Here is a 27,174-nt window from a genome sequence, read left to right as displayed (position 1 = left end):
CCAACCAGTAATGCTGAAGAAGCTGAAGTTGAACGGTTCTATGAAGACCTACAAGACCTTTTAGAACTAACACCAAAAAAAGATGTCCTTTTCATTATAGGGGACTGGAATGCAAAAGTAGGAAGTCAAGAAACACCTGGAGTAACAGGCAAATTTGGCCTTGGAGTATAGAATGAAGCAGGGCAAAGACTAATAGAGTTTTGCCAAGAAAATGCACTGGTCATAACAAACACCCTCTTCCAACAACACAAGAGAAGACTCCTACATATGGACATCACCAGACGGTCAACACCGAAATCAGATTGATTATATTCTTTGCAGCCAAAGATGGAGAAGCTCTATACAGTCAGCAAAAAAAAGACCAGAATCTGACTGTGGCTCAGATCATGAACTCCTTATTGCCAAATTCAGACTGAAATTAAAGAAAGTAGGGAAAACCATTAGACCATTCAGGTATGACCTAAATCAAATCCCTTATGATTATACAGTGGAAGTGAGAAATATATTTAAGGGACTAGATCTGATAGACAGAGTGCCTGATGAGCTATGGACGGAGGTTTGTGACATTGTACAGGAGACAGGGATCAAGACCATCCCCATGGAAAAGAAATGCAAAAAAGCAAAATGGCTGTCTGAGGAGGCCTTACAAATAGCTGTGAAAAGAAGAGAAGCAAAAAGCAAAGGAGAAAAGGAAAGATATAAGCATCTGAATGCAGAGTTCCAAAGAATAGCAAGAAGAGATAAGAAAGCCTTCCTCAGCGATCAATGCAAAGAAATAGAGGAAAACAACAGAATGGGAAAGACTAGAGATCTCTTCAAGAAAATTAGAGATACCAAGGGAACACTTCATGCAAAGATGGGAACAATAAAGAACAGAAATGGTATGGACCTAACAGAAGCAGAAGATATTAAGAAGAGGTAGCAAGAATATACAGAAGAACTTTACAAAAAAGATCTTCATGACCCAGATAATCACGATGGTGTGATCACTGACCTAGAGCCAGACATCCTGGAATGTGAAGTCAAGTGGGCCTTAGAAAGCATCACTACGAACAAAGCTAGTGGAGGTGATGGAATTCCAGTTGAGCTATTTCAAATCCTGAAAGATGATGCTGTGAAAGTGCTGCACTCAATATGCCAGCAAATTTGGAAAACTCAGCAGTGGCCACAGGACTGGAGAAAGTCAGTTTTCATTCCAATCCCAAAGAAAGGCAATGCCAAAGAATGCTCAAACTACTGCACAATTGCACTCATCTCACATGCTAGTAAAGTAATGCTCAAAATTCTCCAAGCCAGGCTTCAGCAATACGTGAATTGTGAACTTTCAGACGTTCAAGCTGGTTTTAGAAAAGGCAGAGGAACCAGAGATCAAACTACCAATATCTGCTGGATCATGGAAAAAGCAAGAGAGTTCCAGAAAAACATCTATTTCTGCTTTATTGACTATGCCAAAGCCTTCGACTGTGTGGATCACAATAAACTGTGGGAAATTCTTCAAGAGATGGGAATACCAGACCACCTGACCTGCCTCTTGAGAAAACTGTATGCAGGTGAGGAAGCAACAGTTAGAACTGGACATGGAACAACAGACTGGTTCCAAATAGGAAAAGGAGTACGTCAAGGCTGTATATTGTCACCCTGCTTATTTAACTTATATGCAGGGTACCTCATGGGATACACTGGTCTGGAAGAAGCACAAGCTGGAATCAAGATTGCCGGGAGAAATATCAATAATCTCAGATATGCAGATGACACCACCTTTATGGCAGAAAGCGAAGAAGAACTAAAGAGCCTCTTGATGAAAGTGAAAGTGGAGAGTGAAAAAGTTGGCTTAAAACTCAACATTCAGAAAACTAAGATCATGGCATCTGGTCCCATCAATTTATAGCAAATAGATGGGGAAAGAGTGGAAACAGTGGCTGACTTTATTTTCGGGGGCTCCAAAATCACTGCAGATGGTGACTGCAGCCATGAAATTAAAAGAGGCTTACTCCTTGGAAGAAAAGCTATGACTAACCTAGACAGCATATTAAAAAGCAGAGACATTACTTTGTCATCAAAGGTCCGTCTAGTCAAGGCTATGGTTTTTCCAGTGGTCATATATGGATTTGAGAGTTGGACTATAAAGAAAGCTGAGTGACCAAGAATTGATGCTTTTGAACTGTGGTGTTGGAGAAGACTCTTGAGAGTCCCTTGGCATGCAAGGAGACCCAACCAGTCCATCCTAAAGGAGATCAGTCCTGAGTGTTCATTGGAAGAACTGATATTGAAGCTGAAACTCCAATACTTTGGCCACCTGATGCGAAGAGCTGACTCATTTGAAAAGACCCTGATGCTGGGAAAGATTGAGGGCAGGAGGAGAAGGGGATGGCAGAGGATGAGATGATTGGATGGCATCACCGACTCAATGGACATGGGTTTCGGTGGACTCTGGGAGTTGGTGATGGACAGGGAGGCCTAGCATGCTGCCGTTCATGGGGTTGCAGAGTCGGATACAACTGAGCGACTGAACTGAACTGACATATGGGTACCTTGTTTTTGACAAAGTAGGCAAGAATATACAATGAGCCAAAGACAGGCTCTTCAGTAAATGGTGCTGGGGTAAGCATACATCTACATGTAAAAGAACAAAATTAGAATACTTCCTAACACCATACACAAAGATAAATTCAAAATAGATTAAAGATCTAAATGTAAGGCCAGAAAGTATAAAATTCTTCTGTTTCTTAATTAGCCTGTTTTCCCTTGAAGAAATCAGCCTCTATTGTTATGTAGACCCAAAGGTCTCCTAATCCTCTTAAAAATATTCAGTTCCAAGTTACATCATTCAGTGAATTAAACCAGTTACTTAACTTTCTTATGCCTAAGTTCCTGTATCCTTAAAATGGTATTGATAATAGTGCCTCATAATGTAGAACATTTATCATCAGGCAAGTTACATGGTGATGAAAATATTAATAATACTAATACTGAAAATAATAAAAATAGTTAGCATTTATTGAGTGTATACTCTGTTAGGCAGTGCTATATGTATTAACTCAAGTAATCCTCAAAACAGCCCAAGCGTAGATGTTACTATTATCCCCCAATTGGGTCATGTCCAAATTCTCACAGCCAGAAAGGAGTAGAACCAGAATACAGGCCAACCTAGGTAGACAGACTGTAGAGGCTACACTCTTAACCACTAATTGCATTCTCAATAGTAAGATTATTAATATATTGCTGTAAATTATCGATACTTTTTAATGGAATTCACTATGTGCCCAGAACTGCTGTATTCTATGAGGTAGATAGTACTGTTATCCCCATTTTATATAAGGAAACTGAGGCCCCTAGAAGCTAATTAAGAACACAGTTGGTAGTGGCATAGGCAGGATTTGAACCCAAGCAGTCTGCATCCTAAGTCTGTGTTCTTTGCCATAGTGCCTCATTGTGAGCCGTTATTACCATTGCACCAAATTCAGGCCAGTTTCCATGAATAACACAATAAAATTATTATTAAATATTATTTAATAATTATTATGTTATTTAATAACAATTTAATATTATTTAATAATATAATTATTATATAGTAGATGTAAAGTTGTGGATAGAAGTAATATGGTATCTATCTACATATAAGGAGATAAAAAGCATATAAGGCTTTTTGTGGTCTATTGGAACTGTGTTTATGCTCTTCCTGTTGTTACCTATAAACCCCCAAAACAGGTTCCCAACTTCCACATTAGTTTGGAAAAACACCAAGCAACTATAGAAGTTATTTTGCCATGCCTCACCAAATAAAACAGGAAGGAAGTGCAAAAGTCTGTGAACATTCAAGCTGTTAAGGTTTGAAATTTCAAGCAGATTACTGTCTGTAAAACATTTAAGGAGATAGTTTGTGTCAGTAAGTCACAATACCTGAGCAGTGTTTTCCAAATACCTTAGTGGTGTTGATCTAAGACAGGGGTAGGCAAACTTCTGTAAAGAGCCAGATGTTAAGTATTTCTTCTTTGAGAGCCAAACAGTCTTTGTCACAACTCCTCAATTCTGTTGTTGTTGTACAAAAACAATCATAGGTGATGTAAACAAATTGTAAACAAATCTGTGGCTGAGTTCCAATAAAACTTTCTTTACAAAAACTGGCGATTGGCCAGATTTGGCCCATGAGCCATAATTTGCTGACCCTTAATCTAAGGGAGATGTCAGAGGATGAGATGGCTGGATGGCATCACCGATACAATGGACATGAACTTGGGCAAACTTCAGGAAATGGTGAGGGAAGTGAGGCCTGGCATGCTGCAGTCTATGGAGTTGCAAAGAATTGGACACAACTGGGTGACTGAAAAACAATCTAAGAGTTTGCCCACTACAGCAGGTATTTAATGCTAGTGAATTTGGAGATCAGCAGCCACTAGGAGACATATACTTAAAAACAATGTTAATGCTGTGTTTATTTCCCCCTTCCTTATTTTCTGTGAAACCTAACCTTGCTGTCATCGCACATTTACTGAATAGGGTACTTGTAAACCATGGTTAGCTAAGGCTTCTGATATTCACATTGCTATGAAAGTATACATACGTGATTCCAGTCACTTGATTCATTAATATACTGAGGCTTGGCTTTAGGGACAGGCTTTCAAGGGCTTCCCTTGTAGCTCAGTTGGTAAAGAATCTGCCTTCAATACAGGAGACCTGGATTCAATCCCTGGGTCAGGAAGATCCCCTGGAGAAGGGAATGGCAACCCACTCTAGTATTCTTGCCTGGAGAATCCCACAGACAGAGGAGCCTGGCAGGCTACAGTCCATGGGGTCACAAGAGTCGGACACAACTTAGCGACTAAATCATCACCACCACCAATGATGACCAAACAAGTTTTGAAAGACCATACAGAATGAGAATAGTGAATATGCCTTGTTTTGAGCAAATTATTTTGCTAAATATTTTGGCATGGGGTAACTTATTTCAAACAAATATTTACTTAAGAAAAATGGTTAAAGTTTTTTTTTTTTAAACAATAATTTAGACCATTTCAAAAGGGCATTAAAATACAGGTTTGTTTTTTTTTTTTTTTGGCCAGAAGCTTTCATTAATTATTAACTCTATCAGAAATGTATTTGTTAGCACCAAAATTAGTTAAGATCAACTTTATAACTCCTATAAATAACCTTCATTATTCCTTTGAAATTATCATTAACTTCCGTTTTAAAGTTACATTTCAAAGTCTTGTGTGATTTATTTATTTATTTTTGTCTTGTGTAATTTAATGCCATTTTGTTGCCTTTTTTTTGTTAACATTTGTCAGAGTCTTTAGAAGCACATCATATGGCTGAAAATCTAACTGCACCATTATTAACATCGAGCTGTAATCAGTAAATGATTAGAGGGCTGCATTCTTGAGTTAGCTTTGATAAATTCTTTGACCTCTTTGAATTAGCATTTGTTTCTTGGTCAGTTAAATTAAGTATTGATTAAGGAGGACTAGCTTCCCCATCTCCCTCCTTCCCTGGCCTCTCAGTGCCTTGCCCTGGATGTTGGGGAGCTTGTGCTGACTAGGGGATTGCCCATTGTCTGTGGCCGTGGCTGGGGGTGGGCTGACGTGGGTGGGTCTTAGAATCATTACCAAGAATATTAATCAGATTGGGGAGAGATGGGTAGCTGAGTTAGTGTTCTATTGCTGTGGTAATAATTACCATACAATTTGACTTAAAATTACACAATTTTTATAATCTTAAAGTTCTGCAAGTTAGAGGCCAGATACAGGTCTCATGTGGCTAGAATTGAATTGTTAGCGGAGCTGTGCTCCTTGTGATTTGTGCTCCTTCTTGTGACTCTGGCAGAGAATCTGTGCCCTTGACTTTCCCAGCTTCTAGAGCTGCCACATTCGATGGCCCCTTCAATGAGCCAGCGGCGTGTGTCTCTCTGACTCCAGCCACAAAAGGTTCTCTGCTTGTAAGGACTCCTGTGATTAAATTGTGCCCTTCTGGATAACCCAGGATAGTTTCTGCCAGAGTCCTCATTCGCATCTGTGAAGTCCCTTTTGCCACATGTAGTAAGGTATTCACAGGTTTCAGGGATCAGGACTTGGATGGTTTAGGGGAGTCATTATTCTGTCTGCCACAGGATTTGCATTCAGAGTGTTGGATTTACTGTCTGCACTGCCTGTGTTCTTCTCACTCTTTAGCTTCTTGCTAAAGCTAAATCCATTGGCATCCATTTCTGTCTCAGTCCATGTGAATCCTTTCTTTTCTGTTCTCCCCTTGTTCGGCCTTCCTTGAGCATGTCATTCTACTGTTTCCCTTCTCTTGCTGCATGCAGCATTGCTGGGAAGGCTAGCCAGGTTGCCTGGGTTCAAATTCTGGCTGTGCCACTTACTTGTAACCTTTGGTCAATTACTGACTACTTCTATACCTCAATTTTCTCTTCTGTCACATGGGGATAAAGAATGTGCATGTATTAATACCATGTATGATTGACACAATGCTTTAAAGGAGGTAATATATTTATTACTCTTGGAACAATATCTGGTACATGGTTAACCCTCAACCAATGCTGACTATTGTTGCTGTTATTTTGGATTATTCTCCCTCTAGAAGTTCCCTCCAGGTTTTATCTGTGAACTCTCTCTTCTCTAGAAGTTGCAGGCTCTCTCAGAGCTTCACTATTCATTCACCTCTAGCAAAGAACTCCAGCTGGAAGCATGTCCAATCTCCACACATTTATTTCCAGTAGTGCTGAGTGAACATTTTATTTCGATGTCTCAGGGAGCCAGAGACCCAGTATATCCAAAGATGAACCCATTTTGTAGCCTGCATCTTGCCTATCAAAATATCCCATCCATGTTTTTATTTCTTTTACTATCTTCAGATCCAAAGTTAATCTTGATTCTTTCCTCTCACCTCTAAACATTAAAAAGGTTATCCAGTTCTACAGAATCTGCTCTCAACATGTCTCTTCGATCTGTTTGTGTCTCTCCTGTCACTACTCTGATCCAGGCCCCTATGATTATTAATAATTTGGATCTATTGCACAGGATGAAATCGAGGAGTCTTGTTAAATCTCTGCTCTGGTGATGTACCCCCCACCTTGCTCACATACTGTCAGTGATTCCTCATTGTCTTAGAATGAAGATTATACTCTTTAGTACAACGTTCAAGGCTCAAATTCTCTAAAATTTAATCCATACAAAAGGTGTCATGATCATTACATTCAGTCTATTCAGCCAGTGTGAATGCTCATATATCTTACACATGCTTGAGACTGGACACCTTTTCATTGCCTGAATTGACGCTGTCCTTTCATGCCCTCATGACTTTGCTGCCAGGAATGCTCTTTCCCTCCATCTCTGCCTTTTAGAAACTTGCCCAGCAATCCAGGCTGGGTGACAATACCACCCTTCTTGTGAAGCCTTCTGTAACAGCCCTTTTCTTAACTTTCCAAGTCAACCCATGGACCAAATTCAGCCCATCACCTGTTTTTTTAAGTGAAGTTTTATTGGAACTCAGCTACACATTCACTTACACATCATCCATGGCTGCTTTGGGGCTACCGTAGTAGAATCGAGTAGTTGCAGCAGGAATCATATGGCCTGCAAAGCCCCACATTTTTATTATCTGTTTCTACAGGAAAAGGGTGCTGAGCCTTCTTTCCTCTTTAAGTGTACGTATTCTGAGCTGTACCTCCCTTATGGAGCTTTCACATCTTGCTGCTATCAGAGTTGCTTCTGTGTAACTCTTCCCCTTGTGACAGCATCCTCCTCTTACAGACATAGATTCAGCCTTCATCATCCTTATTTTTGTCCTTAGGCCTGACATGTAAGGCTCACTAGTTGTTGATAGAAATAAATTGTAACATAAAAAATTCTTTTTAACTAAATTTTACTCACTTGCCAAATGACTAAAATCTTACATAAAACACTGTTCCCTCTAGGGGTTAATGCTTATCATTTGATATTACTGATAGTAAACCATCTTGTGTTTCACTTCTAGAAGCTTTTTTTTGACTGCCAAGATAAAATTGAGTCTAGTGATTTTATGAAATAGTACTCTTATACTATTTAAGTTGCTTGATTGGTAATATTTAGTAAGTGGTTCCACTGAAATTTGGGATTTCAGTGTATATGTTTGCACCAAGTGTGGGTTTCCCCATGTAAGGTACATACCTGGTTTCTACTTAGCTCTTTTTGTCACCTATCCCTAACTCTGTATACCTGGAGTGCGATAACATTTAGCCATATCATTATGAAAAATATGAAATAATTAAAGTCCTTTTGGAGAAAGCAGAGGTGCTTTACTGGCTTCTTAGAGAGAATTGAAGATTTAAAAAGAACTCTTTTCCAAGGTATAAATTTCAAACTGCATATTTCCAAATGCCTATATCCAGCTTTTCACTCCTTAAATATCACCTGTAACAGTTTTCTGATGAGTTTTATATCTATCTGGGGGGGGAGGGGGTTGGGGGTGGGGCTGGAGGTAGAGAGTACCTTGTGCCTAAATGTATGAAACACAAGGAAAACCCTTGAACTTCCACAAAATGAGCAGAAATTCATAGTCATTCTCTCATTGTTTCTCTGAGTGAAAATGTTGTGATTTAAGATAAGTTAAATATCACAGGATGAGATGAAATGAGAAATTCAGAGTGTTAACCTTCGGAGTAGTGAAGAAGAAAAACTGACCCCAAATGAGACAGTGTTGGGGAATAAAAATGAAGGATAACAATCATGAAGTTTTTGAGAACCTTCCAAAGAAGTTTTCAGTGATGTTATTGAGTTACGAGAATGTAGAACCTTTAACTGTTAAAACTGAGGGAGATGGATTTGCACAACACTATCATCAAAATTCAGGTGAAAACAGCATTTGAATTAATAAGCGGATTTTAGTAAAAGGACTTTCTGTGTTGCAAAAAGTGGTTGGGTTGAGGACATTAATAAGAGGCAGTAAAGTGCCCAGGGTCTACCAACAGTGGGAAGCCTTTGTGTTTACTTGCTCAGTCGTGTCTGATCCTTTAAGACCCCATGGATTGTAGCCCACAAGGCTCCTCTGTCAATGGGATTTCCCAGGCAAAAATACTGGAGTGGGTTGCCATTTCCTCCTCCAGGGGATCGTCCTGACCCAGGCATTGAACCCACGTCTCCTGTATCTCCTGTATTACAGGCATATTCTTTACCTGCTGACCATCTGGGAAAGTCTTTACAGTGTCTAAAGAGGCGAGGATAGCATTAGAGCCCAGCAGAGTTGGAGCCATGGGAAAGGGACCACCTGACAGGTACAGATCGCCCTGGGCCCTCAGAAGTCCTGAGACAGAGCAGGGAAGAAGTAACTCAGCCATCACCATTTGAGAACATTTTATGTCTATGTTTTCATCATGTCTGCTAACATTGTCTTGGCTTAAGCAGATCATAATGACCAGGTCCAAAATGAACAGAACAGGGAATGCACTTCCCTTTTTACTGGAAAGCGCTGATGGGCCACATGGCAAAGAAAAATTATGAAGAATTGGGGTTAGTCATCTATTGTATCACTGTAGTTTCCTAAAATGAAGTCCTTCTAGAAGAATTCTGTAGCAAGGGGAGAAAAGGAGACTCTAAATCAGTCCCATAGGAGAGAGAAAAATTACCAAAAAAGCTATAAAGAATCTAGAAGTGGGTTTGCAGGAGAGAAACCCTGGTAATTTTTCCCTAGCACTTTAATTAACACTTGAATGTTGTTTCAGGCTCTTATCTTTTCTGATTCTGTAAGTTCTTCGTATAGACACTGAACCAAAAGTTAAGTCTGGATAGTATCATATCTAGTCCTTAGCATTTTGGTCTCCTTTCAAAGTGCTTGAATGCCAAGGTAATGTGGCTTAAGACAGACAACTGTCACAATATTACAGATAACAGCAACTTGGCAGGAAGTCCTTTCTGGTTTTGATGTGTTGGTACTGCAGGTTTGTGAATATATGGATGCCAACCCATCAAATAATCTGTTCCAATGAAGGAAGATCAAATAGCAGTAGACATGTTCGTGGATGGTGTGATGGGGGAAGGCTGGGCTGCAGCAAGTCCTGTCATCAGGCCTCTGGAGGTGGATTTGTTCTCTACCTTAGTAGTTAAATCTGAGAAAAAGAGAAAACTAGAAATAAATATCCCTTTTCACAGATTATTTTTTAATTAGAAATAGTTGAGTCATATTTAGCTTATGGTGATATTCAAAACATGGTTTTTCGGTGTCTTGAAACATAGTTGATCTAAGAAATGACAAGGAGAGTGATGCAACACATTGGTGCTGTTGCTGCGAGTTGTAAAACATTGACAGAGCTCCAGATGTTCCTGTGGCATAGAGTGCCTCTGAATCACAGGGATGACATTTAGATGAAGGCAAATCGCTTCTACATAGGCACCCTTCTATCGCACAACGCGGCCAGAGCTCGTGCAGTTTAGGAGTAAGCCGGAAACAAAGAGCACTGAAGAATTGTATTTTATTGAGCAAAATACTTACGTTTCAGCTAGAATTTTTGAAAACAAAGAAAATATACAAGGAACTTAGAAGAAATCTAAGCTTTGCTTTATCAAGACATTAAACACTTTCTGTGTTCTGTGGACAGACCTGTTGAATTTCCCAAGAGCAGACTCAAGCACCGTGGGAAAGATGGCTTGAAATTTAGGAGACAGAGCAAATTAAGAATCACTTGGAAGACGACCACACATAGGTGACAGCGGGAGACATGGAATGTGTGAGAAGATGGAAAGAGAAGACCCACATCAGAACCTTGGGGAATCCTCACTGTGATTATGGCTTCCAAATATACAGCCATGTCCTAATCCCCAGAAACTGTGAATGTGACAGTTGGAAAGACTTTGCAGATGGGATCTTGTTTGCTGATGAGTTTGCTGCTAAGCATCTTGAGATGAAGAGATTAGCCTGTATTTTCCAAGTGGGCCCAAAGTGCCATCACATGCATCCTTAAAAGGATGAGCGGTGGAGGGAGATAGACATGAGCGCAGAGGAGGAGGTGATATGACAGTAAAGACAGACATCACAGTGATGTGCTCACAAGGCAGAGAACACCAAGGACAGCTGGCATCCGTGAGATGCTGAAAGAGGCAAGGAATAGATTTCTTCTCACAGCTCTGAGAAACACCTTGATTTCAGGCTTTTAGTCTGTAGGACTGTAAGATAAATTTCTGTTGTTTCAACCCACCACAGTTACTGTAATTTGCTACAGTAACCCCAGGAAGTGAGTACCCCCACCTTTGGGAACAAGGAAGGAAAGAGAACTTAGAGTTAGGAGTTCAGTTCAGTTCAGTCACTTAGTCGTGTCCGACTCTTTGCAACCCTATCGATCACAGCATGCCAGGCCTCCTTGCCCATCACCAACTCCCGGAGCCTACTTAAATTCATCTCCGTTGAGTAGATGATGCCATCCAACCATCTCATCCTCTGTTGTCCCCTTCTCCTCCTGCCCTCAATCTTTCCCAGCATCAGGATCTTTCAAATGAATCAGCTCTTTGCATCAGGTGGCCAAAGTATTGGAGTTTCAGCTTCAGCATCAATCCTTCCAATGAACACTCAGGACTGATCTGCTTTAGGATAGACTGGTTGGATCTCCTTGAAGTCCAAGGGACTCTCAAGAGTCTTCTCCAACACCACAGTTCAAAAGCATCAATTTTTTGGTGCTCAGCTTTCTTTACAGTCCAACTCTCACATCCATACATGACTACTGGAAAAACCATAGCCTTGACGAGATGGATGTTTGTTGGCAAAGTAATGTCTATGCTTTCTAATATGCTGTCTAGGTTGGTCATCACTTGTCTTCCAAGGAGCAAGCGTCTTTTTTATTTCATGGCTGCAGTCACCATCTGCAGTGATTTTGGAGCCCCCCAAAATAAAGGCTGACACTGTTTCCACTGTTTCCCCATCTGTTTCCCATGAAGTGATGGAACCAGATGCCATGATCTTCGTTTTCTGAATGTTGAGCTTTAAGCCAACTTTTTCACTCTCCTCTTTCACTTTCATCATGAGGTTTTTTAGCTCCTCTTCAGTTTCTGCCATAATGGTGGTGTCATCTGCATATCTGAGGTTATTGATATTTCTCCCCACAATCTTGATTCCAGCTTCTGCTTCATCCAGCCCATCATTTCGCATGATGACCCATTCCATGTTTTACCTATTGTAAATAGTCCAGCACCCACATTTTAACCACACACCATACACTTGTCATCCTTAAGGGTTTGTGTTTCTCAAGGTTCTGACTTAAGATCTTTTTCAAGTAAGATAGATGGTAGGTCTCAAGAGGAAAAGTTTAAAAGATATTTGGGGGTAGAAGGGAGGGAAGATGAGAGATTTGATATCCCCTGGGCTCCATCTTTTCAGCTGAGTGGGAGAGGAAGTGATGCTGAAGTTGAAGGAAGCAGCCAAGCCTCAGGCCTGAAGTTGACTAGGGAAGAGGATGAGGGTGTAATGAAACCAGAAGCACTATATTAAAAATGGGTTACACAGGTGAACATGTCATTTTCTTGACCAGCTCTTGACTCTCTGCTGTGCCTCTGCCTATGGAGTCTTTGCACCATGCAGGACCCAGGGTGCAGAGTGAGAAGGAGCTGAAGAAGGGGAATTGTCACTTCCGTCTCTGCATGGAAGGTACTTGGGAACTGGGGAGAGAGTCAGAAGTACACCATGTGATCCTTGTCCTTAGAGACTCTGGAGCTGGTGGAAGAAATGGGTCATCTGCCTGCCAGCAGGTGACTGAGAGTACAAGGCCATGGTGTGATCAAAACTAATGGCAAGTTTAAAGAGACCGGAGTGTAGACTTGGGCCAGAGGAGCTGGAAGGGCTTCGGGAGGAAGAGGCAGTTTCTTACTGACAAAGGTGTTTGGTAACTGGTCAGGAGCCAGGGAGACATTTCAGATGGGTGGAAAAGGGGGGAACAGATGGTTTCATAAGAGTTTGGGTCTAAAGGAGTGTCAGCACACTCTCCCTTCCAACCCTGCCTTGTTAAATTATTCAGAACCACTACTGACTTCATATATTTCACCCTTGGATTGATATCTCATTCATCAGGCTACATGCTAAAGTGGAAAAGATCAGAGTTCAGATTCGTTGCTCACTTGTTGTGTGGCCTTAGGTGAGTAGCTTCATTTCTTGGGCCTCAGGTTTCAAACATAGAAATGAATACTGTCTTTTAGGGTTGTGATGAGGCCTTATTGGGACAATGATCAATATTGAGCTTGTTTAATAGATACTCAGTGTCAACCTTTTCTTCCAAAGAAGTTAAGAACAAGATGGGTGATGCACTTTATTTGCTGACAGTTCCTTTCTGAAGATGTGACTGCTGTGTGTGTGTATGTGTGTGTGTGTGTTAGTCGCTCAGTCGTGTCTGCTTCTTTGTGACCCCATGGACTGTAGCCCCCCAGGCTCCTCTGTCCATGGGATTCTCCAGGCAAGAATTCTGGAGTGGGTTGCCATTCCCTTCTCCATGTGACTGCTGAGTCTCCTGTAAATGTTAGCTTTCTGTAAGACTGGAGTATATTTGCTGTCTTGTGTACTGTTTGTTTACACATCTCTCCTTCATTGACTTAGCCACTATATGAGGAGAGCTCTGAAAGTCCAGTCTCTTTGTCTGTACCTCTGAGAATTCCTAATTCATGGAGGACCCAGAGGGCTTTGCTCAAATATCAAGGGTTTTGCCCCAGTTACCCTATAAAATATCCATCTTCCTCATATCCACTTTTTCCTGGTAGTACTTGTGAATTCTTTTTATATTTGACCTTTTCCCCATCATCTGCATTATTAGATTTTTTAATCAGGAATTCAATTTCAAGTACCTGTGCTGTTTATTTCTACTGTGTAATTTTTCTTCACATTTCTGTCATTTTGCGTTTTCTTGAGGGGTTGTTAGATAAGAGCTAGAAGTGCCATGCTGACTCACCATTCTGGTTCCTTCAGCCCAATAATCTTTGGAAAAGGGACAAGAAAATATGGTCTCAGGAGAGCCATCTATTGCAGACTGAGACTGTTGTGTACTGTCTGATGTTGACTTAAAGCGTCTCTCCCAGCCCCTTCATCTGTCACCTGAAAATCTATCTGTGTTCTTCTGGAGTCTTTTTTAATATTTATTTTAATAGTGTATTTGGCTGCCCTGGGCCTTAGTCGTGGCATGTGGGGTCTTGAGTCTTCATTGCGGTGTGCAGAATCTTTTATTTGCTTCATGAGGGATCTACTCCCTCGACCAGGGATGGAACCTGGGGCCTCTGCACTGGGAGTGCAGAGTCTTAGCCACGGAACTACCATGGGAGTCCCTCTTCTGGAGTCTTTATGGGTCTGCAGACATTTGTCTTGCACCTCTCTGGAAATGTGGAGCATATCATGGTGGGAGGGAGCGTGGGGATGCCAGGTGGCTGCTATCGTGATAGTCCTGCTCGGAGGAAGGCTCACACTTGCCCAGGCAGCTGTGCATCAGAGCAGGGCATGCAGTGGGAGGGGAAGGCTGCCAGGCTGTCTCCTGAGCGGCCACCCCGCATGACAGGCTTTTCCAGGATAAATCTTCCGACAACAAGGTTTCGGCCTCAGAGCATTGCAGGCTTAGTTACAGTTCATGGGCAGAGTATCCTGTTTGTGAGGAGGTAGATGCATGGACGGAGAAGGCAATGGCACCCCACTCCAGTACTCTTGCCTGGAAAATCCCACGGGCGGAGGAGCCTGGTAGGCTGCAGTCCATGGGGTCGCTAAGAGTCGGACACGACTGAGCTACTTCACTTTCACTTTTCACTTTCATGCATTGGAGAAGGAAATGGCAACCCACTCCAGTGTTCTTGCCTGGAGAATCCCAGGGACGGGGGAACCTGGTGGGCTGCCGTCTATGGGGTCGCACAGAGTCGGACACAACTGAAGCGACTTGGCAGCAGCAGCAGCAGATGCATGGACACCCAGAATACCAGCTGTTAATCTACACTGGGGATCCTGTCTTCCAGGGAGATGGGAACACTCGTGTGATTACTGTCTCCTTGCCCTGGGAGCCAAATCCTAATCTGAAGTTCGTCTGTGAGCATTGTCAGAGTAAGGGCAGTTAAGTGGATAAAGGAGAGAAAATGTGTGTGTCAGTGCTGTCTGCCTGCGCATTTGGAAATCTTGAACTTTGGGGCTGTTGCCTGGATGGGCACTGCCCAGGTTTGTCTCCCTTACACGTTTTATGTATTTTTTTTTTTTTTTTTGCATTGTTATTGTTTTTTCCTTGGCTGACTAAACCTCATTCTGGTTTGAGTCATCCTTTCTTAAAATTCATTAGAATTTACAGATTGGCCCAGGTTATATCCTCCTCTCCTCCTTGGAGAAATTTAAAAATAACTCTTCATACCTCTGTTATATCCCAGATTGCTCAGAATTTTAAAATATAGTTTATATGTATCAGCAGATATCCATATCAATATAATTGGTGTAAGTTAATGTAATCCAGTATTATTTTTGATGAAATTGACATGAAGTCTGGAATTTGCTTCAAACTACTCTGGCACCTAAAAAGCAAACCAACAACAAAGGAAATGAAATAGGTGAAGATTTGAAAGTTTTCTCAGCCTTTTGGAAATATCTTTATTTATTGAAACTGGATGGTGTATGCATGGGGTCCATTATACTATTCCTTTTACTTTTAGTGTGTCTGAAAATTTCCCAGATAAAATAGCTCTAAATATCTACATCATTCTAAGGTTATCAGAGGTATAAATCTGAGTTCAGTCTGTATTCTGACTTATACATGAATATTTTGAAAAAAATTATTTGATTTTTATTGAAATTACAGATATCACAACAATTTCTAATCCTCATTGCCCTTGACAACAGCATGCCAATTATGTGCACATTTTTTAGGACTCGGGAATAATTCTAATATTTAACTTTATTGGATCTGTGTATAAAACTCTTATCACAATAACTGAGGATGTCCATTTTTGACTGAAACAACATTCAGTTATTTATGTGATGTGAAGATCAGTCACTACCACAATTTTAGTATTACTACCATCCCTTAAGAATGTGAAACAGTTACTGAATGCTTTCTGAATTTTATGCCAGAAAATAATTTGGTGTTTTAGCTATTCTGAACCAACTTCTTCCATATCATGGTGCTATTTCTCATTCCAGGTTTAAGTTTATCTATTCATGGGGCTGAAAAGCGTTTGCAAATCCACCAACGGCGAAGTGTGGCAAGCCGCCCAGGGTCACGTCGCCTGCCCGTGGTCAGGCATTCCTCACTTCCACCAGGCAGAAGGTCAGTAAAAATGGAGACGAGCTCTTCTGGAATCACTAATGGGAGAACCAAAGTCTTCCACCCAGGTAATGCATGGGGAAGGGTCAACAGGGACCTGGGTTAGCAGCAGCCTGACCGCCTGTGCTATATTTTTGTCATCTAATTCTGCCACGCTTCCAGATAAGCTTACTTTTTAGAAGAGTCTTGTTTTTTTTCCCCCTTATTTTCACTTCCATCAGTGGTAAATGTCACCAAGACCAATAGGAGGGAAGAGGGCTTGAAGTATCAGAAAAGGTTAAGGCAACATTCCACTTACTGTGGTAGAATCTAGATGAAAATTCCAGTGAATACACTTGCTCAGTTCAGAAAAGTTTACTGTAGAATAAAACAATACAGACGTTTGGCCAGTTTCTTGATACTTTGCTCTAAGACAGCCCAGGGAAAATGTCAAGGTGAAAATGCCCACTTTGAAGCCTCAGTTATGTGGCTTAACTCGCTCATGTTTCTTTCTCAGGTGAAGGGAGACAACTAGAGTCATGTGAATTTTCAAGGCCCTGGGAAGTACCTGTGATTTCTTAAAAATGATAAAATGATCAAAGTTGGTATTTACAACCTCAAGTATTTGGGTGAAAGGCTCATTTAAGTAGTCATTCATTCATTCATTCATTCAACACATTTCTTGAGTGCCTGCTATATGCCAGGCTTTGTTTTGAAAACAGGAAAAACAAGTGAACACTATTTCTGACTCATGGAAATAGCACATTGTGAGGAAATTCCAAAGTCACATATTTTAAGTCTCCCCCAGTCCTGATTCCTGTGTGTAATGTGCTTTCAGCTGGCCAGCCAGTCTCAGCTAAAGTCATTTCCTTCTCGTGCCATGTCATCTTCTTTCTCTCAGCTGACACCCTGGCTTCCTACCCTCACTGAGAAACCCATGGGCTACTGGGCCTGAGACTACAGGTCCCTGCATCTCCAAATATATCTCTGTCTACTCCCATCCTTCACTTCTGTCCTCTGGTGGTCAGGAGGTGGCGGTCTTCCCACTGTCCTTGACTGAGCTTTCCCCTGTGTCCTTCACCAGTGGCCTTGACCACCCCTCCTCTCCTGGACCTTGATCTTTCCCCTCAGTTTGTGAAGAAGGCTGAAACTTCTCATTTTAATCATCTTCATTTGACACTGCATCCTTTTCTCACTTCTGCCACTTCTCCTGGTCCCTCCAAAGCCAGATTTCTGAAAGAGTAACCTACCTTTGTTCGCTTGGGTTCCCAGCCACTTGTAAACCCAATGCAGCCTGGTTTCTTCCTCATCCACATCATCATGGCTCTTCTTATTGACCCGCTTTCACCCCAGTTTGGTGGGTAGCAGACTCTTCTGATGTACCCAACCAGAGTTGACCACCACTTCTTCCCAAAGCATATTCCCTGACTTCCATGGCAACCTGCTTTCTCCATTCTCCTATCACGTCTCTCACAGGTAACTCTGATGGTTTCCCAACTGCCGAGGTCCAGCCCTGGCTGATCCAGGGTATTCGAAGGGGAGACGGCGTCAATGACTTATTCAAATATTCATCAAAGATATAAAGAGTAATAGAATGAGGATAGCTCAGTAGGAAAATTCAGTGGAGAAAAGAGGCTGAGTAGCTTGGTTTACGCGGAAAATCAATATAACCTGTGACACCAGGTTAGCTCTGACCACGGAGGCCACAGGCGCCCTCTCGAATAGCGGAAGGTGCCCCACCTTAGACACCTTTTCGAGTGGGTCTTAGAAGCCCAGGCAAATAAATGGTTGCAGAGGACCTCTGTGCTCCAGATGGAGACTCAGCTGGAAATTGAGAAAAAGAATGACATGGGGAGACCAAGCTTTGGTGAGCAAGGCCCATAGCTTTATTTTCAACAGGGGCTTTTATACCCTAAGTTACACATAGAGGATAATAGGGGATGTGAAATCATGCAAAGTCAGCAGTCTTTGATCCTTATCAAAAACTAAGGTTTCTTTCCTGCAAATTTATCGTATACAAATGGTTTAGGTGATTTGCATCATCTTCTGGCCAGAAGGCCTATTAACATTTTATGACTCTTGACAAAGGTTTGTCAACCTTAAGACTTATTTTCTCTAAGAGTAATTATTTTAAGGTTTGGCGCCATCCTCCGAAGTTAGATAAAGTTGCATTCCTATAGGGCAGAGGTGCAGTGGGTTTACAACAAAGGAAAGAATTTATTACCTTAAGGGTCTAAAGTTGCTAACACCAAGGCCACTACTTTTTTTTTCTACATACCAGCTATATTAATACACATTCAAGGATACAATACAGGGGATGTGGAAACTTGGCAGCAAGCGTTGGCTCATCAATGAAATCTTTTACTAGTTTTATTCTGAGAGTTTCTAACTCTCTGAGAGGCTCTAAGCTATTTGAATATCTTAAGCTTCCTGTGTCTCTCGAGGCTGGGAGACTGTAAACAATCGTATGCATAGCTGTAGGAGTCCGGGTAAACTTGTCAGGCGAGTTAGAGAGCTATCTGAGGGGTTTGGATTTAAACACTCCTAATGCCCAGGAACTTTATTAATTGGAGCTGCAAGTTAACTCTTTGTCAGAGAGAGCGAGATGGTGGTGGGGGACAGCCCCCAGTAAAGTCAGAGGTGAGAGCACAAAGCAATAAAGTAGGCAGACTCTGGTTTTTTGGGGGTAGATGCCTGAGAATATCCAGGGGGACTCCTGAGGCTCGATCCCGCCTTTGTGTATGCCAAGCTTCCTCCCTCATGACCTTTGCCACGAGTGGAATGCCTCTCGCTGGCTCCCGGCACCCAACCTCTAGCATCTCTCTTGTCCTCTTGCCTCTGGTCACAGTACATGGTTCACACCAAATGCAAAATGACTCATCTTCACCCGTGACCATGCCATTCATCTTGCTTGTCCTACTCATTCCAGGGTAAAGGCCAACACTCTTAGTATGTTAGGAACAAATGCCCACCATAATCCAGGCCCTAGTGCTTCTCATCCATTTTTGCCTCTTTATGTCTTAAACTTTACACTCTAATGTATCAGCCAAGGTTCAATCAGAAAAGCAGAGCCAGAAGATTTATACTAGAGTTTTACTAAAAATCAACTTACATGATTATGAGGGCTGTCTAAGAAGGTCTGAAATCCATAGGACAGGCTGTTGAAGGGCAGACTAAAAGCTTTGAGCACAGCGGAGGATGCTGTCCACAGGTACAATTTCTTCTTTAGGGAAGCCTCAGCTCTGCTTTTAAGACCTTTTGCCTGATTGAATGAGCACCCCTCCCTCATTGTGGGATAATCTCCCTTATTTAAAGGTAACTGATGATGGACTTTAAATCACCTTCACAGCAGCATCTGGATTGGTTTTCACCAATAACTGGGAACTCTAGTCTAGCCAAGTTGGCACATCAACCAGACCTTGAGATCTGATCAGACTTACTTTCTTTCAGCTCTCCAGACACATGATGCTGAGTCATGTCTCTCTACCCTTGCTCATGCTGGTCTCTCTAGGATACCCTGATTTTGTTCCATAATCTTGAATACTTTGAAATGGTCTGTCTTGCCACTGTAAGATCTTTAAAGTCATGGATTCTGGAATATTTATTTTTGTATCTCCAATAAATAATTTTTAGGGTAGGACTGAACTGACCCTTCATTAGCTGGTTTTCAAACTATGACTATAGAGTTCCTTAAAATTTTTTTTCTGGCTTTTTAAAAGTATAATTGACTGATTACAATCGCTTTCTAATTGCTCTGTCAGCCTGTCAACAAATGTTTTGTTGAGGGCCTGTTTGGTTGCCAGACACTCTTTTAGGTACTTAGAATACATCAGTGAATGAAACAAAGATCCCTGCTCTTAGAGAGTTTACATACTATACGGGGGAGATAGATGATATATAAACATAGTTAACAGTGTTTAGGAAGAAGATAAATATTATGGATAAAAGAAAAAGGAGGGGTAGCAGGTGGTGAGGGTTGCATGTTACAGTTGTAATAAGGTGGTCCTCAAGGTGTAGGGCGGAGAAGGCAATGGCACCCCAGTCCAGTACTCTTGCCTGGAAAATCCCATGGATGGAGGAGCCTGGTAGGCTGCAGTCCATGGGGTCGCTAAGAGTCGGGCATGACTGAGCGACTTCGCTTTCACTTTTCACTTTCATGCATTGGAGAAGGAAATGGCAACCACTCCAGTGTTCTTGCCTGGAGAATCCCAGAGGCAGGGAAGTCTGGTGGGCTGCCGTCTATGGGGTCACACAGAGTCAGACACTACTGAAGCGACTTAGCAGCAGCAGCAGCAAGGTGTAGGGCACATTGTGGAGAAGATGTGTGATCAAGGGCTAGAAGGCAAGAGAGCCATGTCGATAGGCAGGTTCATTCCAGCCCAGGGGTAGCCAGTGGACAGGCCCTGGGATAGGAGTGAGTCTGGCAGTCTGGGAAAGAGCACTGAGACCCCTGAGCCTGAAGTGAGAAGCACACATCAGCTCAGTGAGGTCAGATGAAGCAGGGCCTTGAAGAGCATGTAAGGACTTTGACCCCTGTGTGAAATGGGAGCTCTTAAAGGGTTGTGAACAGAAGAATCCTATAAGCGGACATATTTTTTAACAGGATCACTTTGGCTGTTATTTGAGAATAGACCACAGGGGTAGAGGGTAAATCAGGAGGAAGATCAGATAGGAGGCTGCCATTAACAATCCAGTCAAGACATGATGGCTCTTACTAAGGGCAGCGGAAGTGGTGGTGAGAATTTGGATCCTGGATGTATTTTAAAGTTGGGCCAACAGAATTTCAATAGATTAAATGTGGAATAAGAGAGAAAGGAGAGCTAAGTACAACTTTATGGTTTTTGACCTGAGTAAATGGGATTGGTATCAACCGATATGGAGAAAGCTGAAGGGAAAGCAGAGTTTAGGATTTGAGGGCAGAAATGGGGTCAAAATCAAAAGTCTGTGGGGAAAAAAAAAAGTCTGTGGGCAACTGAAGAGACCACATGGATGGTGGGATAAACATTGTTGGAGTTTGAGAGACTGGGGTTTAAAGCCATAGTAGGAAAAGAGATGACCAGATGGAGAAGGGGGAGAGGATTAAGGGCTGAAATCTGTTGCACCCCAATAGAAAAGGTCTCAACATGAACCACCAGCAAAGAAGGCAGAGAAAGAAAAAAAAAGCTGGCCAGCAAGACGAGATAAACCAGAAATTATGTGTCTTGGAAATTAAGAAAGTCTTACACAAAGATAGGAGTGATTATCTAGGTTAAATGTTTCTGAAAGTCAAGTAAGATGAGGAATGAGAATTGGCCTCTGATTTTAGTCAAATGGAGATGGATGGTGATTTTGAGAAGAGCAATTTTGGTGAAGTGGTGGGGATTAAACCCTGATTAAAGTAGGTTTCATAGAGAACGGAAGCATATGTATCAGATACTGAGAATATATACAACTTTTTAAAAGTAGTTTTGCTGTGAAGGGTCGTGAAGACAAATAGGGCAGCAGCTGGGGGAGAAGTGAGGTCGAAAGAGTTTCTTTTCAAAATAGCAATCTCCTGCAGATCATTCGTGGCACTGGGGAGATGGGGGGATTTGTGATGTGAGCAGCAGTGAGGGAAATGAGAGCTGTTCGCACAATAGAATCATGAAGAGTTTTTCTGTGATAACAAATGGGATGGGAGAGTGCGTGGATGCTGGTGATATGAGGAGGGTCTCAGAAGTTCTTTTCCCCTGTTTCAGGGCTTCCCTGGTGGCTCAGATGGTAAAGCGCCTGTCTGCAATGCAGGAGACCTGGGTTCGATCCCTGGGTTGGGAAGATCCCCTGGAGAAGGAAATGGCAGCCCACTCTAGTACTCTTGCCTGGAGTGACTCCACTTTCACTTTCACTTTTCCCCTGGTTCAGTTTTATCTGGAATCTGGAAAGGAAGGTCATAACTGAGAATGAGAAAGGAGTGAGATGGATTGAGAGGATGGTATGATTGTGTAGACAGTGGAATATGGCTGCCAGCCCACATTAAAAGGCTAGTTGAGGTTCGTGGTCATGAAACTAAACTAGGACTAGTTACCATAGTTGTGTGTTTTCCTTTAACCTTGTTCACCTACTTGAGTGAAAACATAGAACATATGTGAGTGAGTGAGTGAAGTTGCTCAGTCATGTCCAACTCTTTGCAACCCCATGGACTGTAGCCTATCAGGCTCCTCTGTCAATGGGATTTTCCAGGTAAGAGTACTGGAGAGGGTTGCCATTTCCTTCTTCAGGAAATCTTCCTGACCCAGGGATCGAACCTGCATCTCCCACATTGTAGGCAGAGGCTTTTTACTGTCTGAGCCACCAGGGAAGAGCCAAACATATGTAGAGTTGTCTTTAGTTCAGGATTGTGATTTTGCCAAGGAACTGTGAAAAGAGAAGGGGAACCAGAGGTGCACTAGAGAGAAAAATGATAACAACCGATCATGTAAGCTTGGTACGGAAGGGAGTGAAGACACCCAGAGGCATGAGTTTCAGTGGATAGTTGATAGGATCACTTTGTTGGAGGTCCCAGAGGGGTTGAAGGGATGTTGAGGTTAAGTTAGGGGAAGAAGAGCTGAAAGATAAGAGGGGGTAATCAGAGAGTAGAATGCAGGGCACTGATATTAAGGAGGGCATTGCTGTTATTAGTAATGGAGAGGTCAAGGCTAGGGTATGAAGTTAGTGTAATATGATGGAGGGCAAGATCAGTGGAGAAAATAATTCTCAGGGAATGAGAGGCAAGGGTTTGAGAAAGCTCATCTGCACAGACATTGAAATTGAATAGTTTTGGGAGAGTGACACAAAGCCAGGATTTAACCTCATCAGGAAATGAGGAAACATGATCTGGAAGGCAGCAGATAGGTGCAGTGATGGTGGAGAAAAGGTGATATAATAAACAACCTCAGAGTCAAGGCTGGGGATGTTTAGGAAAGAGGGAAGAACAGTGGTCTAAAGGTGGCATTGAGGACTCAAGGAAGATACTTCCCTTCTCCACATTCTTTGGTGTCAAGTTGTGGTACTTTCCTAGTACCATAGGAAAGAGCCTACGGGAAGCAGTGACCTCTGGGAGGAGCCAGCCTTTCCTTAGAGCAAGAAGGGAGCTCTAAGGGAGCAATCTGAGAAAAGACAGGTGGGAATAGAATTCTGGAAGGCCCAGTGGAAAGGTTTTGAATGTTGGGACCTTCAATGGCTCTCTTATTTTTCCAGACCACCCTGAAGTTCTCTACCCTGAAGTTCACTTTTTAATCCTCCTCTGCTTAAAAATCTTTATGTTTATCTAGAACAAAGGACAGTGTTGTAAGCCCAGTTGTTTGAAGCCTCTACAAATTCACCTCCCCCTGTTTTTCTTGGAATATCTTTTATATACTCCATAACCTGCTTTGTTCTACTTTATCCTCAGCTCTGCACTATTTCTCAAGTAGGCTTTTACTCTCCCATTTTTCTGCCATTGTTCAAGCTCCTCCCTCTTTTTGGAATGCCCCTACCTCCATAAATCTCTCTTAAGTCCTTCTCATTCCTCAAAATGTAACCCAAATTCTGCCACCTCCTAAAAGCCTTTCTGGATCCCTCTGGTCAGAACTTCTCTCCCCCTTGCCCAGAACTTGGAATCTAATCCACTCACTGGATATAGGTTTTCATTCTGAAATTATACAGAGTAAATCTATATTTCTTTTAGTGATGATTTTTAGTTGGTTGAAAACTCATCTTGAGCAATTTTCGAACTGAAGCATTTCCTAGTTTTTTTCGATGCTTCCTTTGACAACATGGTTGTCACATTCTTTTACCTTCCTACCCATTCTGCTCTTAGAAAAAGTCTTTTATTTCATTGCTGCACCTTTGGCAATATTTGCCCAGAATTATATAAAATATTCTGTTTGTGTTTGACTGAGGCAGAAAAGAGTCAGTCTTTGACATCCACTACTGATACTACTGTAATAAACATTTGAAGAAATGTTATTAAGATATTTCTTAATGGTATAATATCAGCATATCTTGTCACTACTTTTACCTTAAAAACATATCACGGCATTTATCTATCATAATTTTATCATAGATTCTTGAATCCTACTGGCATTGGCTATTGGTTGAAACTATAAAGCCATTCCTTAGCACAGAATTATAATTAAGAAAAATCCTAGTAAATTATAGTTAGAAACCTGATTTTGAAAATATATGTGTTTAAAATTCATATTATTGAGATACATATGATGATTTCAATTCTATCCTTCTATGTTTAGTGTACATTTTTACTAATGCATCATAGTTCTCTGTGGGAGATTATAGAAGAGCTCTCAAGCTGAGTTTCTTATTTGCAATGAGTCATAGATCTTAGAAGCAACACGTGCATTTTAGTCATGGTGAAGCCTATTAAGTCATCCATCTAATTTTTACAAAGTTAATCATCTTGGTTCCCAAAGTGCTTTCTAAAAGCCCACTCAGACTGGTTGTTAAGCATGAAAAGAACAAGAAAATCTTACAGATCTTCCATGCCATCAGCCCTTAACAATTTTAGTTCATTTATCCCTCTTTGAGTTTACAAGCATTTCTGAGTGCCTACCATGTCCTAACAAATATTTATTTGAAGGGTAGCTCTTTGGAGCTGGAATGGTGTAGAACTCTATTACTCATGGACCTTAGGGAGCTCACAGTCATGTCCAAAGGGACCATCAGTCAGGGCTCTTTGGTTATAAACAATTGAAACCAATTATTTAATTCAAGCAAAGAAGAAATTTAAATTTCAAGGATATGGATGGAAAGCCTGGAGAACTAGCCTTGGGAAAAGGAACAGATACCAATAAAAGAACTATTTGACTTTCTGGAATAAAGGAACCCTTACCACTTTTCTTAGTTTCATCATTTGGTGCCGGGAGCCGGCATATTGCATATTGAGTGCGTATTGCATATTGCATATTGAGTGCAGCACTTTCCACAGCATCATCTTTCAGGATCTGGAATAGCTCAACTGGAATTCTATCACTGCCGGGAGCCAGCGTGAGGAATTCCGCCCATGACAAAGGTCATGAGGAAGGAGGCTCGGCATACGCAAAGGCGGGATTGAGCCTCAGGAGTCCCCCTGGAAATTCTCGAGCATCTACCCCCCAAACCAGAGTCTGCCTACTTTCTGCTTTGTGCTTTCACCTACACCTCTGACTTTACGGGGGGCTGTCCCCCACTACCTCTCTCTGAAAAAAGAGTTAGCTTACAGCTCCAGTTAATAATTCCTGGGTGTGACAGTGTTTAACCTACAAACTCCTTTGGAAATCCTCTAGCCTGCCTGAATAGGTTTTTCCGGCCACATGTGATTGTTCAGAGCCTCCCAACTGTGAGAGGCAGGAGATGTTCTAAACTGCCTAAACACAGATTCCTTTGAGTAGTTAAAAGATTGATTAGAAATTGTATTGGTGAAGGGTTTTTCACTTGTTGGGCCAATGTTTGCTGCTAAGTCTCCATACTCCGTACCTACTGTGTCCTTGGCAGTGTATTGATTGATATAATGGGTGTATAGAAATGTAAGTAGTAGCCTCAATGTTTGTAACGTTGGACCCTTGAGTTAATTCTTTTCTTGATTGAGCCCACCTCACCTTTGCCCTATAGGAATGCAGCTTTGTCCAATGCTTTTTTGGAGGCTGGTGCCTGACTTTGGAATAATCCCCTTTAGAGAAAGATAAGTTTCTTAAAATGTTAACAGGCCTCCTGGCCAGAAGATGATGTAATTCACCTGAACTTTTGCATATGATAAGTTTGAAAAGCCTGGCTTCGATTAGGACCAGGAACTGCTGTCCTTGCATGACTCCACCCCTTCCCCCATTATCCTCTATGCACAACTTTAGGTATAAAAACTACTTTGGAAAATAAAGTGTGGGCCTTGTTCACCAAAACTTGGTCTCCCCATGTCGCTCTCTCTTTCAAATTCTGGCTGAGTCTCCATCTGGAGCGCGGAACCCACCATGCTTGCTAATTATGCCTGGGCTTCTAAGATCCGACCGGGGAGGCCTCAGTGTCTCCTCTCCTTCGGGAGAACGGAAGGACGCCTGAGGCCTACGTAAGTGGTGCAAACTTCTTGTCTTGAAGTTTTATTGGTCTCCCGCGTAAACCAAGCTACTCAGCCTCTTTTCTCCACTGAATTTTCCTACTGAGCTATCCTCATTCTATTACTCTTTATATCTTTGATGAATAAATAATTAAATAGGTCGCCGACGCCGTCCCCGCTTCGAATACCCTGGATCAGCCGGGGCTGGACCCCGGCAATTTGGCTCAGTTTTTGAAGACCTGGAAGAGATCCCTATTTGCCACGTGCCTTTCCCTTGGTTGGGTAGAGAGTGGTGAGAGATAAAAGGATAGGAGAGGAGACGTCTCCCTTGAGCAGCAGATAGGACCCCTTGATTTCTCCTCCCACTTGGATTCCACACAGTAAGGGAATGACACTTCCCCAAAATGAAATAGAAGTGACATTACAAAAGGGAAGTGTATATGGAAGCATGTCCATTATACAGGGACCTGTGCTTAATCTGCTATAATAGAATTCATTGTATTAAAGGGTGGAATAAAGATGTAAATAAAATTATGGTAACATTCTTAATAAGGACAAAGATTTAAGAAGTAATCAAAAGGCCATATGATTTTGGGCTTTGAAAGTCAACTAAGACCTCTATAAGGTGGGGTGATGGCCATCCAGATATAGGAAAGAGCATAGTAAGAGTGCATTATACTAGTGATCAATGCAAGCTCTGTTGTTAGATGTTTTAAACTCACATGTTACCTAATAGCTTTGCAGACTTGGGCAAATAACTTAATTCCTTTGAATCTGTCTCCTCATCAGCACAATGAGAATATTCATACATATCTCACAGTGTTAGGGTTGCCACATGAAACACAGGACTCACAGTTAAATTTCAGATAAACAAATATCTTTTGATGTATGTCTGAAGTATTGCATGAGGCACACTTATGATAAAAAAAATTACTAATTTATTTGTAATTCAAATTAC

The 27,174-nt window shown here is 41.8% G+C and overlaps 1 protein-coding gene across 18 annotated transcripts in view; it reads left to right on the top strand.

Annotated features, from left to right (window-relative positions):
- ANO4 (anoctamin 4) overlaps positions 1-27,174 on the top strand; it is a 442,247-nt gene that overhangs the window by 186,716 nt on the left and 228,357 nt on the right. For 9 of the 18 annotated variants that reach the window (XM_025283649.3, XM_044941445.2, XM_044941444.2 and 6 more), the window contains exon 4: positions 16,096-16,287. In XM_025283649.3, the coding sequence (XP_025139434.2) occupies positions 16,096-16,287 (192 nt within the window). Of the gene's footprint in view, positions 1-9,108; positions 9,245-15,032; positions 15,127-16,095; positions 16,288-27,174 lie in introns of those variants that run through there. The other 9 variants (XM_025283653.3, XM_044941448.2, XM_025283652.3 and 6 more) reach the window with 4 other exon arrangements.

Source organism: Bubalus bubalis, chromosome 4, assembly GCF_019923935.1.
Source record: "Bubalus bubalis isolate 160015118507 breed Murrah chromosome 4, NDDB_SH_1, whole genome shotgun sequence".
Taxonomy (NCBI): domain Eukaryota; kingdom Metazoa; phylum Chordata; class Mammalia; order Artiodactyla; family Bovidae; genus Bubalus; species Bubalus bubalis.
This window is presented reverse-complemented; position numbering and strand designations above follow the sequence as displayed.